The sequence below is a fragment of the Enhydra lutris genome, unplaced genomic scaffold, assembly GCF_002288905.1.
Source record: "Enhydra lutris kenyoni isolate GAN:26980312 unplaced genomic scaffold, ASM228890v2 scaffoldscaffold8, whole genome shotgun sequence".
Lineage (NCBI taxonomy): Eukaryota > Metazoa > Chordata > Mammalia > Carnivora > Mustelidae > Enhydra > Enhydra lutris.
This window is the reverse complement of record NW_019154092.1, coordinates 23155990-23171227: the sequence shown is the minus strand read 5'-3', so window position 1 is coordinate 23171227 and position 15238 is coordinate 23155990. Positions and strand designations below refer to the sequence as shown.

The following is a 15238-nucleotide window of genomic DNA, read 5'->3' as shown; positions in this document are numbered from 1 at the left end:
GTTAGGTAATAGGTGTCATCGTGTGTGGTTACTTCCTGATGTTTTGTCCCCAATTCGCAGTGGGGAAGGCTGGTCCCCAAAGCCATTTAGTGCTGCATTGAATGCCATCCCTAAATTGACTAGCTAAATAACCTAGGGCAAATTCCTTTTAGTTTGCTTCCTTGCCTGCAAAATGGCCCTATTACTGTACCTACCTCATAGGGCTGTTGTGAGGATTATTGGGATATAATGCGTGGAAGGCATTGGCGTGTGGATCCTGGAACATGGTAAGCAATCCATAAATATTAGTAATCAGTCATACTCAGTGTATTTAGTCAGATGAATTCCCCAGTTGGTTATAAACACCATCTAAGGCTAAGTAATATACTATTTGATGACATTTTGAACATTGTGTGTAAGCCTCTTGTGATCGCCGGTGAGTGTAATGAGTTGACGAGGCAAAATCAGTGTAAGCCAGGACTCGTCGTCTCTACGGAATTGCATTGGGCACTTGTGGAACTTTTCCCGGCATAAGTTTAATTGCAGAAGGGCCTGAGCCACAACCTCTTGATAACGTTACTCTTTTTTCCCAAGCCCAGTCCACAAGTCTCTGTAGAGTTGCGACCCATCACATTAAATCCACGGCACTCCTTGGTCAACTCTTGGCTGTGTTTCGGGATTGCACTCCACAAAGCCTCGATGCCTCGGAAGCCTCTTCTCACATGGCTGACAAGGTGGGGGGTAACAGAGGTCTCCCCGGACTTCACTTGTTCCATGTTCGTGCTTTCATAGGTTCAGCTCCTGAGATGTTGACTCTCTAAACTACGTTTTGTACGTGGAACACAGATTTCTGCCCTTCAGGCTGTTGTGCGCTGGTGCTGTCCTCCGGCTTTGAGTTCAGTCTCAGCAAAGTCGTCAGGCTTTCTGGCCAGCATTGATGCTGGTATTTGATTATTTGCCATTAAAAGAAATGAAAATTAGAATAATAAAAATACTGATGCTAGAGATATTCAAGGACTCATCCTAATAATATAATGGAGGCGAAGGCGGAAATTACTAGGTGGGTCATAGGGCGCCATGGGTGGCCTTGGTCGGGGATTCCTCGTGTCTCAGTTGGTTTGGATTCTATCGTAAAGTCAAGAAAGAATTAACCAGTTCAAAATGCTGGGCTCTCCCTCCAGAGTAGTACCTGGCAAAACAAAAATATCAAAGGGCAGGGTTAAACTTCTGCACATTTCAAGCATGTTTCCAGGGATATGAAATTCAAAGTGTTATCAATGGCATGGCTGACACAGAGAAAAATCTTTAAAGAGTGGCAGCAGCTCTTGAATAATCTTCTTAACGTAGTCTCCAACCTCATGGATGGAATCCTGTGAAATGTAGAGAATCTGGCAAATGTAATTGTCTGGTGATGAATTGGATTTAAAAATAAAAAATTAGTCATGCAGACTTGGTCCAGAACAGTCCATTATTTTAGTACTGTGTACCCCACTAACCACTTAAAAAATGTCTTCACTGGTTGTTTATTTTTGCGTATACCATTTGGAGACCCTAACCACATAATAAAAGTATTACCATAGTTGTCCCCCTTCCTTTCCCAACACTGCTCACCCCCACCTCACAAATACACATTAGGGAAAGGATTCCACTTGTTTCCTTCCTTCCTTCCTTCCTTCCTTCCTTCCTCTCTGTCTCTCTCTTTCTTCCTCCCTCTCTCCTTCCCTCCCTCTCTCCCTCCCTTCCTTCCTTTTTCCTTCTTTCTTTCTTTCTTTCTTTCTTTCTAGATTTTACTTATTTATTTGTTAGAGAGAATGAGCACACTCAGGGAGAGTAGCAGGCAGAGGTAGAAGCAGGCTTCCCACTGAGCAGGGAGCCCGACATGGGGCTCCATCCCAGGACCCTGGGATTAACCAACCAAGCCACCCACGTGTCCCTCCACCTGTTTTCTTTTGCATGCTAATGCATTTTTGTCACTTGGTTGTTGTTGTTTTCTTCCCCCTTCCACCCCACCCCCGCCTTTTTTTCCCCCCGGAATTCCTACTTTATAAGATGCTTTAAAAATATTTCTCAGGGGGCGCCTGGGTGGCTCAGAGGGTTAAAGACTCTGCCTTCTGCTCAGGTCATGGTCCCAGGGTCCTGGGATCGAGCCCCACATCAGGCTCTTTCCTTGGTGGGGAGCCTGCTTCCTCCTCTCTCTCTGCCCGCCTCTCTGCCTACTTGTGATCTCTCTCTGTCCAATAAATGGATAAAATCTTTAAAAAAAAAAAATTTCTCAGGTACTCATGTAGCAAAGCGATAAAAGTCTTCACAACAGAAAAAAACAACAGTATCATAATCATAGCTACCCCTGGTCTTGTGGTGAATCAGGTATTCTCTTTAAGGCCTTTATCTGCTTTACAGCTATCCGGTGAGGCTGGCACTCGATCAGTGAGCATAGTAGTGCGTGGTTGTATAGAAGGAACCCGAGGTGCAGGTGAACTTCTGCAGCTTCTGAAGCTCACACAGGGCACACAGGGAGTGGAGACAGGGTTTAAACACTCAGTAGGTTTGCTCCAGAGTCTTGAGTCTTAACCGCTATGCACATTACTGCCTTTATTTCCATACAGAGTAAGAGACACACATAAAGAAAAAGGAAGTTTCCAGCTTTGTCGACTGCATTAGATAATCTACTTCACAGAACTTAAATGATTACTAGATTCTGACCATAGACTATCTGGAAGGGGGAAAAAAAATGAAGAGATTGATGCTTTGGGGGAAAACGTCCAATTGATTAAATTCGATAAGCAAGAGAGCCTAGGTTTTAGTTAGGCAGTCTTCCGAGCCAGAAAGAAAAGATAAAGATTCCATTAGCGTTGGGCTGCTTTCGGATGTGCAATTTTTAGCCAATAATCATAGATAATCTCGATCAGGAAGAAGATGGAGAGGCCAGGAGCCTGAACGTCCACTGTGGCTTCAGTAGAATATTTTAAAGCTTGGATTTAGGAGTGATTTGGAGGAAATTGGAAAGCAGAGCCAGTGACCGAGGAGGACTATAAAAAAGAATCACGATAACGGGGACCTGAAAGAGTAGTGGACTCGGCGCTTCCCAGCTCACAGTATTGAGACTACAGAAGAAATTCTAACGGGAACAAAAGTGACGTCATTGGGAGTTCAGGACTGGAACAGATAGACTAATCCTAACAGGCAAGCAGTCCTCCTCAACTCCTATTACACTCTTGTCCTTTCTAGACAAGGAGGTCGATCTTCAGCCTGGAAAGAGTAGAGCAAATACTTGTAAGAGGAAATTGAATCTCAAGATAGGGGAACTGGTCGTGTGAAGGCGCGGGGCGGCTCTGAATGAGTTCCGCTCCTCTGGCCAGCATGAATTTCATCCTAGTGGGCCAAGCGGACTTTTGCTGTCTGCTTGTAATCTTGGAAGAACCGTGGAGACGGATCAGGGATGGGATCATGCCCGATTAAGAGCAAAGCCAGAAGCAAAATCAAGAAAGCGTCGTTTTCAGAGAAAAGAATAGAGAGCCCCATGCCGACCTGGGGCAAAATTCTGGAACCCGTAATGACAAAAGGATGGCTTGCAGATTCAATTTTCAAATGCACACGGTAGCTAGGAGACAGCATGGGATTGTTAAAACCAGGGAAAATAATTGTTTCTTTATTGCTGTTTGTTGCTAGGTTCTCGGACTCTGAAGGCTAGGGCACTCAGGTGGGCTGTGCCTGGAGTCCGGAGAGGTTTCAGGAGAGAGATGGGGGCTGGCTGTGTGGCCACCCCGTGCTGTGGAGGCACTTGTTAAGTGTACCGGTTTATCTACCACATGTCTTGAAATTCTGTTTTAGTGATTCATGATTTAGTTCCAAGAATCTGGATTATAGACCAGGGTTCCAGATTCCTTGCTATACTGGAGCAAGTATGGGAACCGCTGAGCTGTAGGAGCCATGGGGGGGTTGGCTTTATCTTGTCATCATAGTGTTAATACTATTACTGACAGCTGATGCATTGGAGAACCACATGCCAGACACTATCCCAAGTGCTGTACACATATGATCTCATTTAATCCTCACCCCCGCTGGGTGGGTGCTATCTCTATTGTACATATCTACTGTACATATTGTACAGATGGGGAACTGTGACGTCTCTGAAGTCTCACAGACAGTAACTGATGGAGTAGGATTCAAACTACGGAAGTCTGGCACTTTGAAAATCTGAGCTCTGCACCACTCAGCAGATAGCCCTTCTTTTTTTTTTTTTTTTTTTAAGATTTTATTTATTTGTCAGAGAGACACAGAGAGAGAGAGCACAAGCAGAGGGAGCAGCAGGCAGAGGGAGAAGCAGAATCCCCGCTGAGCAGGGAGCCCAAGGCAGGACTCAACCCCAAGACCCTGGGATCATGACCTGAGCCGAGGATGGATGCCTGACCAACTGAGCACCCCATACTCCCACCAGATAGCCCCTCTTAAAAGCCCGCCTTAGGGCTCCAGGTTGGAGGGAAGGGTGATGTCTGGGCATGTGTCCCAACCTGTCTTTAGTATCTGAGTAGGATCTTTATGAAGACATTGGGGTGTCTCAGGCCTTCTTGATGCAGAGAGCTGGAGGGGTGGGGAAATGACTAAATCTAGGTGGAATTATTATTTTATCATGATCAAGTCTGGTAAGGTTACATGTAAATTGCTGCCTCTGGGGGCCCCAAATCAGCAGCAAAGATACTGGAAGCCATGACTTAATAGTTTTCTGGTTAAAAAGATCAGGGGTTGTTTGGGTTGTCTACCAGCTCAATATAAATCAACAAGCCTTTGTCTGTACTGCACCTTTGCCCTGGAATGCCCTTTTCCACTTCCTTCTCTTTCTCCTGGCAAATTTTTAATCATCTTTAAAGACAGAGCCTAAATGTCACTTTGGCTATGGAGTCTTCTTTGATTTCTACAGGCAGATTTATCATCCCATTCTTTCTGCTTCTTTAGCACTTTGTTCCTGGTGTTATAATTTTGCGATTATCTTTCTTAGTTTGTGCCACCCAAGTTCACAGTCACTCAGCTGGAAACGTGGGGGAGAGCATGCTTCCCTTCCTCCCTCCCTTCCACTCCAAAGAATCCCTGCCCTCACTAAGCCTCTCAGTTTTAACTGTCTGCATACTGATACAATCTGCCCCTTCCTTCTTCCTGCAGCCCCTGTCTGATTCAAGTCTGTGTCCTGACTTGTACCCCAGCTGTCACTTGTCACCGCCATCCTCCCCAACATTTTCCCACGAAGCATCAGAGACTTCTATATCAAATGCAATCTGCCTGTGCTTAAAATCTGTGCCCAAGTCCCCATAGGCAACAGGATAACCCCAAGCCCCTAACCATTTATGATCTAACCCTGTCTAACTCTCCATCCTCAACTTTTGACTTCCTGCCTTGCTTCTTGGACTCCAGTGACACTGAACTCATTGTAATTCTCCAGGCAGTCTGCTGTTTCTTGCCGCCTTGTTCCAGCCCAACAGTGACCGCCTGGGATGGCTTCCCACTCCTGGGTTCTGTGTGGGAGGCCCCTGAACCCCTGCCCTGGGTTCTGTCGGTTTCTACCTCCTGGTCGTCACTTTCTATTGCAATCACTTCTTTATTTTGTACTTGCATTAAGCCTTGAACTTCTTAAAGACAGTGAGGGTGTCTGGTTGTGTTTCCATCGGCAAATGCATACTCAGTACAAGTTTCTGGAAGGAATTGTGTTGTAATTATTTGTTCTACTTGGAAAGACTGTAGGGTTAGCATCTTGCCTCTTCCTCTTCCTGGATGTGGGTCTTGAGTATTTTACCACTCTGAGTGAGACCCGTTTGCTCATTTGTAAAATGAGGATAATTTCAACCCCCCGCCCCCACAAGGGGCTCTTATGAGAATCAGGTGAGATAGTAATGTTTATAAATCTTAACATGCCATTCCAGGGATCACAGACTACAGCCTTGATGCCCATTTTTGTATGGCGAAGAATGTTTTTTTCACATTTTTAAATGTTTATAGAAAGTTAGAAGAAAATATTTTTGCCACTCAAAAATTAAATGACATTCAAATTTCAGTGTCTATGAAGTTTTATTTGAATGAACAGAGCCGAGTTCATTCCTTTCCCATTGTCTATTAGGGCTTTGGCATTGCAGCCGCTAAGTTCGGTCATTTCAGCAGAGTTACTGTGGCTTGTTGAACCTCAAATATTTACTATCTGGCCCCTTAGAGAAAAATGTTTGCTGACCCCTGCCTTGTTCAAATATTAGGAAAATGCATATGATTCACAGCTGCCTCCTTGTACCACAGAGTACTTTTTGAGGGGAAAGTTTCTCTCTTTGAACTTTTGGAGCCTCATCCTGGGTAGGGCAGAGTGATCCGTCGACCTTGGGGCAAGCCACAGGAGCACGGCTTTGGTTTTCTGAAAACGAGGATGTCCCAATAAGGGTATGAAGGACAGTTTGAAAAGTTAGTGAACTCCCCACTACGGGGGGGAGGGCGGTTAAAGGGTGGATGGACACCCAGTTTTCATGAGTTGCTGAAGAACAAGGTGTTTCACTCTTGACCCTATTGACGCTTTGGGCTGAGTCATTCTCTGTCCTGTGCCTTGTGTGTTGAAGAGCAGTGACCCTGGCCTTCAGCCACCAAAGGCCAGTGGCACCCCCTTTCCCAGCGGCCACAACCAAAAATGTGTCCATACGTTTAGTAATTTTTAGAGCCTGTTTTTAAGAAAACACATTATAGCATAACAGCATATTATTCTATGAATCCACTTAGAAGAAGAATTGAGAACAATTTTAGCTGTTTAAAATGAGTCTGAAGGGGCGCCTGGGTGGCTGAGTGGGTTAAATGTCTGCCTTCTGCTCAGCTCAGTGGGGAGTCTGCTTCTCCCTCTCTCCCTCCCTCTGACCCTCCCCCTGCTTATGCGCGCGCACTCTCTCTCTCTCTCCCAAATAAATAAAATCTTTAAAAAAAACGAGTGTGAAAATATCGTAACATAATATATGACCCCCATGAGTATTTAATATTGGTAGCCAGGATTTGCTAGAGATGTGCCTTGCAAACATGACTGCAGAAATTCTCACAGCTGCCTCACTCAGGTAGGCCCCTTTTCCTCAACGAGGAAGCTGAGCAGAGAGATTGAGCAAAGGGTAACCTGTTGCAGACTGAAATGACCTTCTCCGAAACAAGCTGTGAATGAAACTCAGGAGTGAACATACAGTGACTTCATTCGGCCTTGAAATTCCACTCTTGTGGGTCTGGATGAGGGGCATGTTCCTAGGGCTTCTCTCACCTTAGGGCGGATTCCCAGGAAAACTAGACAATAGCCGTGTGGAGCTCAAGAAGAGGTTCCAGTTTTCCTCTAGTATTTAGACTTTGTGGATCTCTGGGTGCTTATCCAACAGCACGTTGCCCTAACCAGAATGGCTGTTGGAATGTGACCCAGGTTTACTGCGTGCTGACCATTGTTTGCGTCTGCCCTGCTGCCCCTCCAGAGCTGTGCTCCCACTCGCCCTTGGCTGGAACCCTGCCACGGCCTCCTTCTGCAGAAGCCTGGACTGGAGGTGGTGGGGTGGTGGGCCGACTTCTGACCGATCAGTGGGACGCAGAGTTACCACACATTGGTCCGTTTTGTCTGGTGCACTGGGGCGTTCCCTTCAGTTGTTTCGGTTAGCTCAAAGCAAAAGCTTTGACTTATTATTGAGTGCCTGCTCTTTGCCGGGCCCAGTGCAAATTCCTAGATATTTCCAGCTGGCAAGAATCGAAATAGCATCCAGTGTCCCAAACTTGATGGGTGTTGGAAGCTCTCCTCCTTACTTCTCACTTAGTCCCTAATGTTTTCTTTCTTACTAGGAAATAATAGAGCATACAGGATAAATAGGGAATAATATTAATTTGCACCCATGTTCCTGTGCGTATCTTCACATTTTACTGAAAGAAGTGAGTTATTATGAATAAAATCAAAGCTGCCTGCCTGTACCACCCTCCTGGAGGCCTTTCGTATCTTGCCCCTCACCCCCCACCCCCTGGGGGCTAGCCGTTGTCCTCAGTTCTGTGTTTATCACTACCTTGGACATTTTGATATTCTTGCTTTATAAGTGTCAGTAACTTCACATCTTTTGTATTAAACTTTACATATACAAATGGAGTACTAAATCATGCTTTTAATTTTTGTTTTGTTTTGTTTTTGCAGTATTCATGCTATAGAGTGCTTTGTCTGTGGTCTGAGTTTGAAGTGTTGCATTAATAGATTTCTGAACTTAACCTAAGAAGAATAGTCTTCCCTGGGTGGATTTAGAATTAAATTTCTCTTGCAATCTTGCATGAAAGTTAAAGAAACTGACTATTTGGAGACGTAACCCTGTGGATGAACATAGCAGCAGTCATTCCATTCTAATGCTGTAGGGTGTTCTTTTTTTTTTTTTTTTTTTTTTGGTGATGTGAATATTTTGGTGGCTGTTTAGGTAGTCTTCAGGCCCTGTTATTACAGTCATGCCGTGGTGGACACGAGAACATGCCTTCACTGTTGACTGCAGCACTCACAGGAGAGTTTCCACAGGAATATACCTAGCACGTGGGCTGGGTATATTCCACATCTTTACAAGAATTTTCCAAACTGACTCCAGATGTGCCCTTACCAGCTCCATGAACACCTGTACGAGCGGGTTGGTTACTCCGGACCCTTGAGCAGATGCAGTCCTGTCTTGCCCCTAACAGACTTAAAACTGTTTGCTAATTTGGAGGGTCTGAACTATTCTCTCACTGTTGCTCCTAATGCTTTTTTTTTTTTTTGAGATTAAAGACTGTATAATATTTAACAAAGTTCAATTTGACTTTTTTCTTTATTTTCCCAGATCAGAAAAGAACGGTTTAAATATTAGATTAGCATGGATTTTTATGACTTTAGTATTTGCACAACTTCTCATGCAGAATCCAGGTAGGCCTTTAATTATGAAGCTGTGAGGTTTGCTCTGATACCTACTTTCAGGTTTCTTTCTTTCTGGGACTTCGGGTCTTCCTTCCTCCCAATATCTGATTCTCCTCCCCAGTGCAGACCACACCTCATGTTGTCCCTGAAGCTACTGCGTTCCCTCTGGCAGCCCGGGTCCACTCCTCCTCCTCCTGTGTATGGATCCCCATCATGGTTAATGTAAACGCTGCACGAATTCTGTTGAGCGCTATAATGCTGTCAGTAGGGCCGGAAGACGTAGGGAAGCTGACTTGGGGGTAAGGGCATAGCACTTGGTATGACTAAGTTACAACTGCACTGGGCAGGCAGTTGCGTATGTGATAATAGAGACAAAAATGGCAAGAGATGGGGCGCCTGGGTGGCTCAGTGGGTTAAAGCCTCTGCCTTTGGCTCAGGTCATGATCTCAGGGTGCTGGGATCAAGCCCCTGGGATCAAGCCCCGCATCTGGCTCTCTGCTCAGCGGCGAGCCTGCTTCCCCCTCTCTCTCTCTCTGCCTGCCTCTCTGCCTACTTGTGATCTCTGCCTGTCAAATAAATAAAATCTTTTTAAAATAAAAGGCAAGAGAGACTTCTTAAGGGAACATAATTGTATTCCTCTTTATTTATAATTTTAATGTGCCCCTGCCCTCCAAATTAGAGACATACAGACTTTTGATTGATTGGTTTTACTTGGTACAAAATACTCTATACCATGGAGTAAATATATCGCAGTTTTGTCTTTTAATGAACCGGGTATATTGAAGCAAACTTCATAGCTAGAGACTGGATGAGAATGTAAAAATCTATATTCTTAACGTATACGCTTTTCTTGAAAAGTTAAGTTGGTGACGGTGATATGTGGATCCGGAAAACTAGTTGGCTGTCCCCTCCCCCAGATCCACTTTACCATTCTTCAGGGAAGATGCCCATTTTAATGGAAATGCGTGGTCTTTAGAAGAAACTAGAATGTGTATTATTTGGATTTTACTGGACAGGACAAGTGGGATTTGTTTCTTCTACTCCAGTTATCAAAAAGATTAACCCTTTGCCCTCTACATTCTAATTGTAACCGTTCGGAAACAAAGGGGTTGTTTGTACAAGATAGCTGAAAAATTGAGGCTTTATGCCAAGTGGAATGTTTCTCAGTTGAAGGAGGTAGCAATCATTGCACACATTTTTTTCTTGTGTTGCAGGCGTCTGTAGAGGCTTCTGGTGAGATCGCATTATGCAAGACTGGATTTCCTGAAGATGTTTACAGTGCAGTCTTATCACAGGATGTGCATGAAGGACAGCCTCTTCTCAATGGTACTATCTCAAAAGATGTATTTGTCCATACAGTGTCTATGCTCTTGAAACAAATTAGCCGTTAAAAAGTCTCAAAATCACCTCTACTGTATAACAAGTAGCGATTTTTCACAATCGCTATAATGAGACTGTAGGGACTTTATTTTAGGATTACGGAAGAGCTTATGAATCTCTTATGTACATAATTGGAAGGCTCCTAATCTCTTGAAAACGTCAGATTTCTTCCATTTTTCATTTATAGTAGAAACCATTATGTAATTAATTTTTACCATTTTTCTGCTCACATTTTACTTATTTTGAAGGGTATGTGCCAAACATCTGATTCTAATGGTTTTAGAAATTATTTATGGCAAAAATCCACTTAGCATTTTGAATTAAGGAAATAAAGAAATTACTATAGTATTATCTTTGATAAAACCTGTCAAAGTTCTTTAACATTTAGCTAAATTATCATAAAGGCCTTAGCAGATTAAATCTTGAGGCAGGAGCATGAGATCCGTATTTCTGTTATGACACTGCTCGTAGAAATTATTAGATCGCTAATTTAGCTGTTAACATATGTGAATTTCCAATATAGACATATCTATTGACATGTGGATCAAGTTCATTGTGGTAATCATGCCAGTATATCTAGGTAAAATCTGAAATAGAACTTGGAGTATCCTAAACAAAATTGAAAGCCCCTTCCTTTGTCTCTAATAAAGAGATATATTTATTTGCCTTTAGGCAAATAAAATTTTGGTTAGTAGTATTTTCATGGGCTTATTTATCATTACATAAAATGTCATTGAAATGTGAAAGCAAGAAGAATTGATTAGTGAGTTGTATTTAAATTGTCATTCCCCACAAATTGTGCATATCTCTAACGCTTTTTAGAGAGCTCCTTTTAGAAAATCCGTGCAGTCTCAACTAATTAATTTACACGGGGCTCTACCACACAGCCTTAATGTGTCCCTGCAACACTGGCAAACCTTAGTGGTATAATACTTAAGAAGACCATAGACAGAGGACTTTGAAATGTAAATGGCCTCTTAGCTATGAAGGTTCTTTAGTGCAAGATTATCATTTTATTTTCATTTCTATTCTAATTGTGATATGCTTACGCCTATGTATTCTTTCTGAAGTTGATTTTTTTTTAAAGACACCTTTCTATCCTTGCCTTATTACATGGTATTTTAATGAGTAAATGTTAAATTAGTCTCTCTCCACACTGAATTGCTCCTCTAGTGGGTGATGGTTGACATGATAAAGGTTTAATTCAAATCAAATCGCAAGTGTAGATTTTGAGTCTTGGAGTTCTTCTGCACGTTTGTCATTTTCTTTAAATCTGTGAATTATTATATGATGTCCTAGGACCTATGTGACCAGTAAATATTATTTGAATACTGAAAAAAAAATGCATCAATTATGCTTTTCTAGAATAACTCAGAGAAAAAAATAATGTCAGTGGAATTATTGCATTTCTGCCGTTTATTTCTGAGATTCATTTTTAAATAGATAAATCTTTCTCCCAGTCTCTTTTCCTAAAACCTTGTTGGAATTTGCTGGTTACAGATCAACACACGGTCTGTCATTAGAAACCACGGGTTTAAGATGAAGTACATTGGCACGTTGGATGGTTCTGCAAACAAAAACCTGTTTTCTAACTATTAGATAATGCTGGTAAGAGTAGAAATTGGGCATAGTGGCTTGTCAGGGTGTTTTTAGTATAACCTAGAAGCTGGGATTTTGCTTGAGTTGTAAATGTGAAAGGTCGAAACTACTTTTGACTTTGTGCTCTCGCCATCATGGGGAGAAGTATATATCATAATCTCCAATAGAAATTACATGCTTCAGTACGGCCAGTTGTTACCTTCTTTATCCTTAAGCTTTTTTTTTTTTTCCCCTTTTCAAACTAATTCTCTCATGCCACACCATTATTTTTCTCTTTATCATTCATAGAATATGTGAAAGGTCACCAGCATCTGAGAGCTTAAAGCATAAAGTTCAAAATATTGGTCAGTAGAAAAATACGTTTTGGGGTGAGGAAGAAGACTTACACAGGCTTTTGAGAAATATCCATTTTTTACAAGAGTGTTGTCCCCAGTTGTGTTTCCTTGGGAGAATTGTTTTTTAAAAGGAGTCTACGTTTTTACCTGTTAAATCTTTCTGGAGTTCTTAGTACATCTATACACTGAACCCAAAGACCATGCCGGGACTGTGTTCATGAATTCTGGGCACTGCAGTAAGTTCATTTACCTTGTATGTACTACGTCTGGAAGGGATCTGCTGCTAGGCCTACCTTTTGTCAAGTTTTGTGATTTATGGTGTATAAGGAAAGAAGTAATTGGACTTAAGATATGTATTACAGTTCTCTAAATCATTTGCCTCATGGTAAGCCGTACTATATTCAAGTTTGCAGTAGAGTCTGAAAGCCTCCTCAAATCATAGCTCCTGACTCTTGATGCTTCCTCCGATTTCTCACTGATGGCATTTGGGGAGAGGGGCATCCAGTCATATGTATAGTACGGTTTCATAGCATACGCCCCTGGTGCACTAGTCTTTGCTCCAAACTCTGACATTTTGTTGTAGAGGTGTCTTGCATGATGATTATTTTTCGAACAATAAAACACCATAATCTTTGTGAAAAGTGATTGGAATGCATTAAGCATTAGATGGATATCCAGTTGGTATTGGTCACATTAGTGAAGCACTATGTGGAAGAAGCAGAAAAATGTCAAAGCTGGGCTGTAGTGTGGAGACCATCCTTTCCTCCCACACACCTTTTGTGCTTTGCTGCTGTGATGAATTTCATAGGAAGAATGAACCTAGTGAGCTAGTTCCTTCCCTCCAGTTTCTCTTCCAGTTGTCATCGGTATGTCTTCTATAAAATCATAAAGAGGACAAATGTATTTTGTGATCAGCCTTTACATTTCGAGTGATAGCGTGTTGAATATTTCCACTCTTCTGAGAATAGTTCAGTATTAAAAAGTGGCCATGTAGACCTTCGTTCCATTTTGTTAGCAAAGCCAGATTTTGCTTAACTGGGCCTCTATTTTTGTACTTCCAGGTTGTTCCCAATTTTTCTCTCTTACATAGAGTGCTGCTATGGAGATGCTTTTTAAGAGAACTTTAATTTTTCTTCAGGGATATTTTTTAGGGGGATGTATACTGAAAAGTAGAATTACTAGGCCAAAGGGAATGTAGACTATTGACAGTAATGTATTTTTTTTTTTTTTTACATTTTTGTGGGACACTTCCTTCCAAGGCTAAACATATGTTAGTTCTTTTCTACATCCTCAAGACCATTTAATTCTATAATGTTTTTCATTTTCCTCTTTCCCCGGGAGTGAAAAACATTCCTTTTTTCTCCTGTGGTATTCTCTGCCTTTGCCTTTATAAGTTAGGATCAACTGTAATATGTTGAGGTACTCCTTTTTACCTTGCATTTGTCTGTTCTGTTTTAAAAGCATTTATTACCACTCCCCTCATTTTGTAGATGAGCAGACTGGAGCTCAGAGTGAGATTATAGGCTTTTCCTGTGATTATACAGCTCTTTAGATGGTTAGCTGCAGATCTGGAGTTAGAATCCAGGTTTTCTGATTCCTAATTTAATCCCGATGACGGTGGTGATTAAAGAACAAAACAAAACATTATGGTATAATCCAGGGAAGAGTGAGAGCTAGTGAGAGCTAGCCTAACTGGCCAGGTGTCTCGTGACAAGTTCATCTTAGAGCTGGTCTTCCTTATTCCCACTTCACACCATGACTTGTGTGCTACTAGACATATTTGGGAATTGGTGACTATGGAGCAACCAGAGCTCCCTGTAATTAAAAAAGACATTTCAATTACTGTCACCATTTGTATTTTGTGCCTACTTGTTTACAAGTAGCAAAATTTAGGGCTCTGCAAAGTAATATTTAGTCTTTAGTATTTAACCTCTACTCTGCTGAACTACAAAAATCTCTCATGGTAGCATCTTACCTGAAAATAAAATCACTGCAATCATAAATTTTCATTTTGCACCAGCAGTGTCTCTGACACTATGAAATCACAGCCACACCGTGACATTGCAAAGAGCATCCAGGCGGTTTTTCGTGTGGATGTCAAGAGTGATTTTCCTGCGTGTTGCACATGGGTGGTCTACGTGCTTAGACATTTCACTAAGTAAACTCCTCCAACTCTGGTCGACATTAATAGCAACCTGCAATTACCAAGAACATTTTCAGTAAATCCATTTATACTCACCAACTCTGGGCAGGACATGATGACTATTTTCAACTGGAGGGAATTTGATTTAGATTAGTTTACTTACTGATTGAGGCTTGTCTGCATTAAGAAGCTCTGGGGAAGCTGTAGTGTACGGTATCTTTAGAGGAGAGTACGAAAATATTTTTTATCAGTTTAGCAGGACTTCACAACTGCACTACTTCTAAAAAATTTTTTTTATTCACATATAATGTATTGTTTGCTTCAGGGGTATAGGTCTGTGCATCATCAGTCTTACACAATTCACAGCACTCCACATTGCACGTATCCTCTCCAGTGTCCATCACCCCGCCACCCTATCCCTCCCCCGCCCCACCCGCCCCCAGCAACCCTCAGTTTTTTTCCTGAGATTAAGAGATTCTTATGGTTTGTCTCCCTGCACTACTTTTTTTAATGAGTACTCTTGTGTATGTGAATTGGAAAGCCATCCTTATTTTAAGTAGCTCGCTGTGTTCGAGGCTTATATGGAATTGTTGTGAAAACCTTGGCTTTCTTTTCTTTTCTTTTTTTTTTTATTATTCTGACTTTTTTTTTTTTTTTTTGCTACTGAATGTGTAAATGTTTTTAAATATTTGGAAGGTAGGTTTATAAATATCGTATTTATAAAGTTGGCTAGCCACTTGAACTTAATTGATTTCCAATGATTGTGGGAAAAGGCACTAGGTACTGAGATTGTTCTCTTGGATATTATGATAAGCTCTAAGGAGTTACAAATGTAATGCAGCGCTGTGGATTCTCAGGGGTGGAGACCTTGTTTTAATACTGCATGGCAGTTTTTTTTTTTTTTTT

At 41.9% G+C, this 15238-nt stretch overlaps 1 protein-coding gene across 1 annotated transcript in view; it reads left to right on the top strand.

The window, feature by feature from the left end:
• The window catches only part of LOC111142447 (cadherin 2), a 259753-nt gene that overhangs the window by 18304 nt on the left and 226211 nt on the right, over nucleotides 1–15238 (top strand). Inside the window, exon 2 of the mRNA XM_022495596.1 lies at nucleotides 10090–10201. Within this exon, the coding sequence (XP_022351304.1) occupies nucleotides 10090–10201 (112 nt within the window). The remainder of the gene's footprint in view (nucleotides 1–10089; nucleotides 10202–15238) is intronic.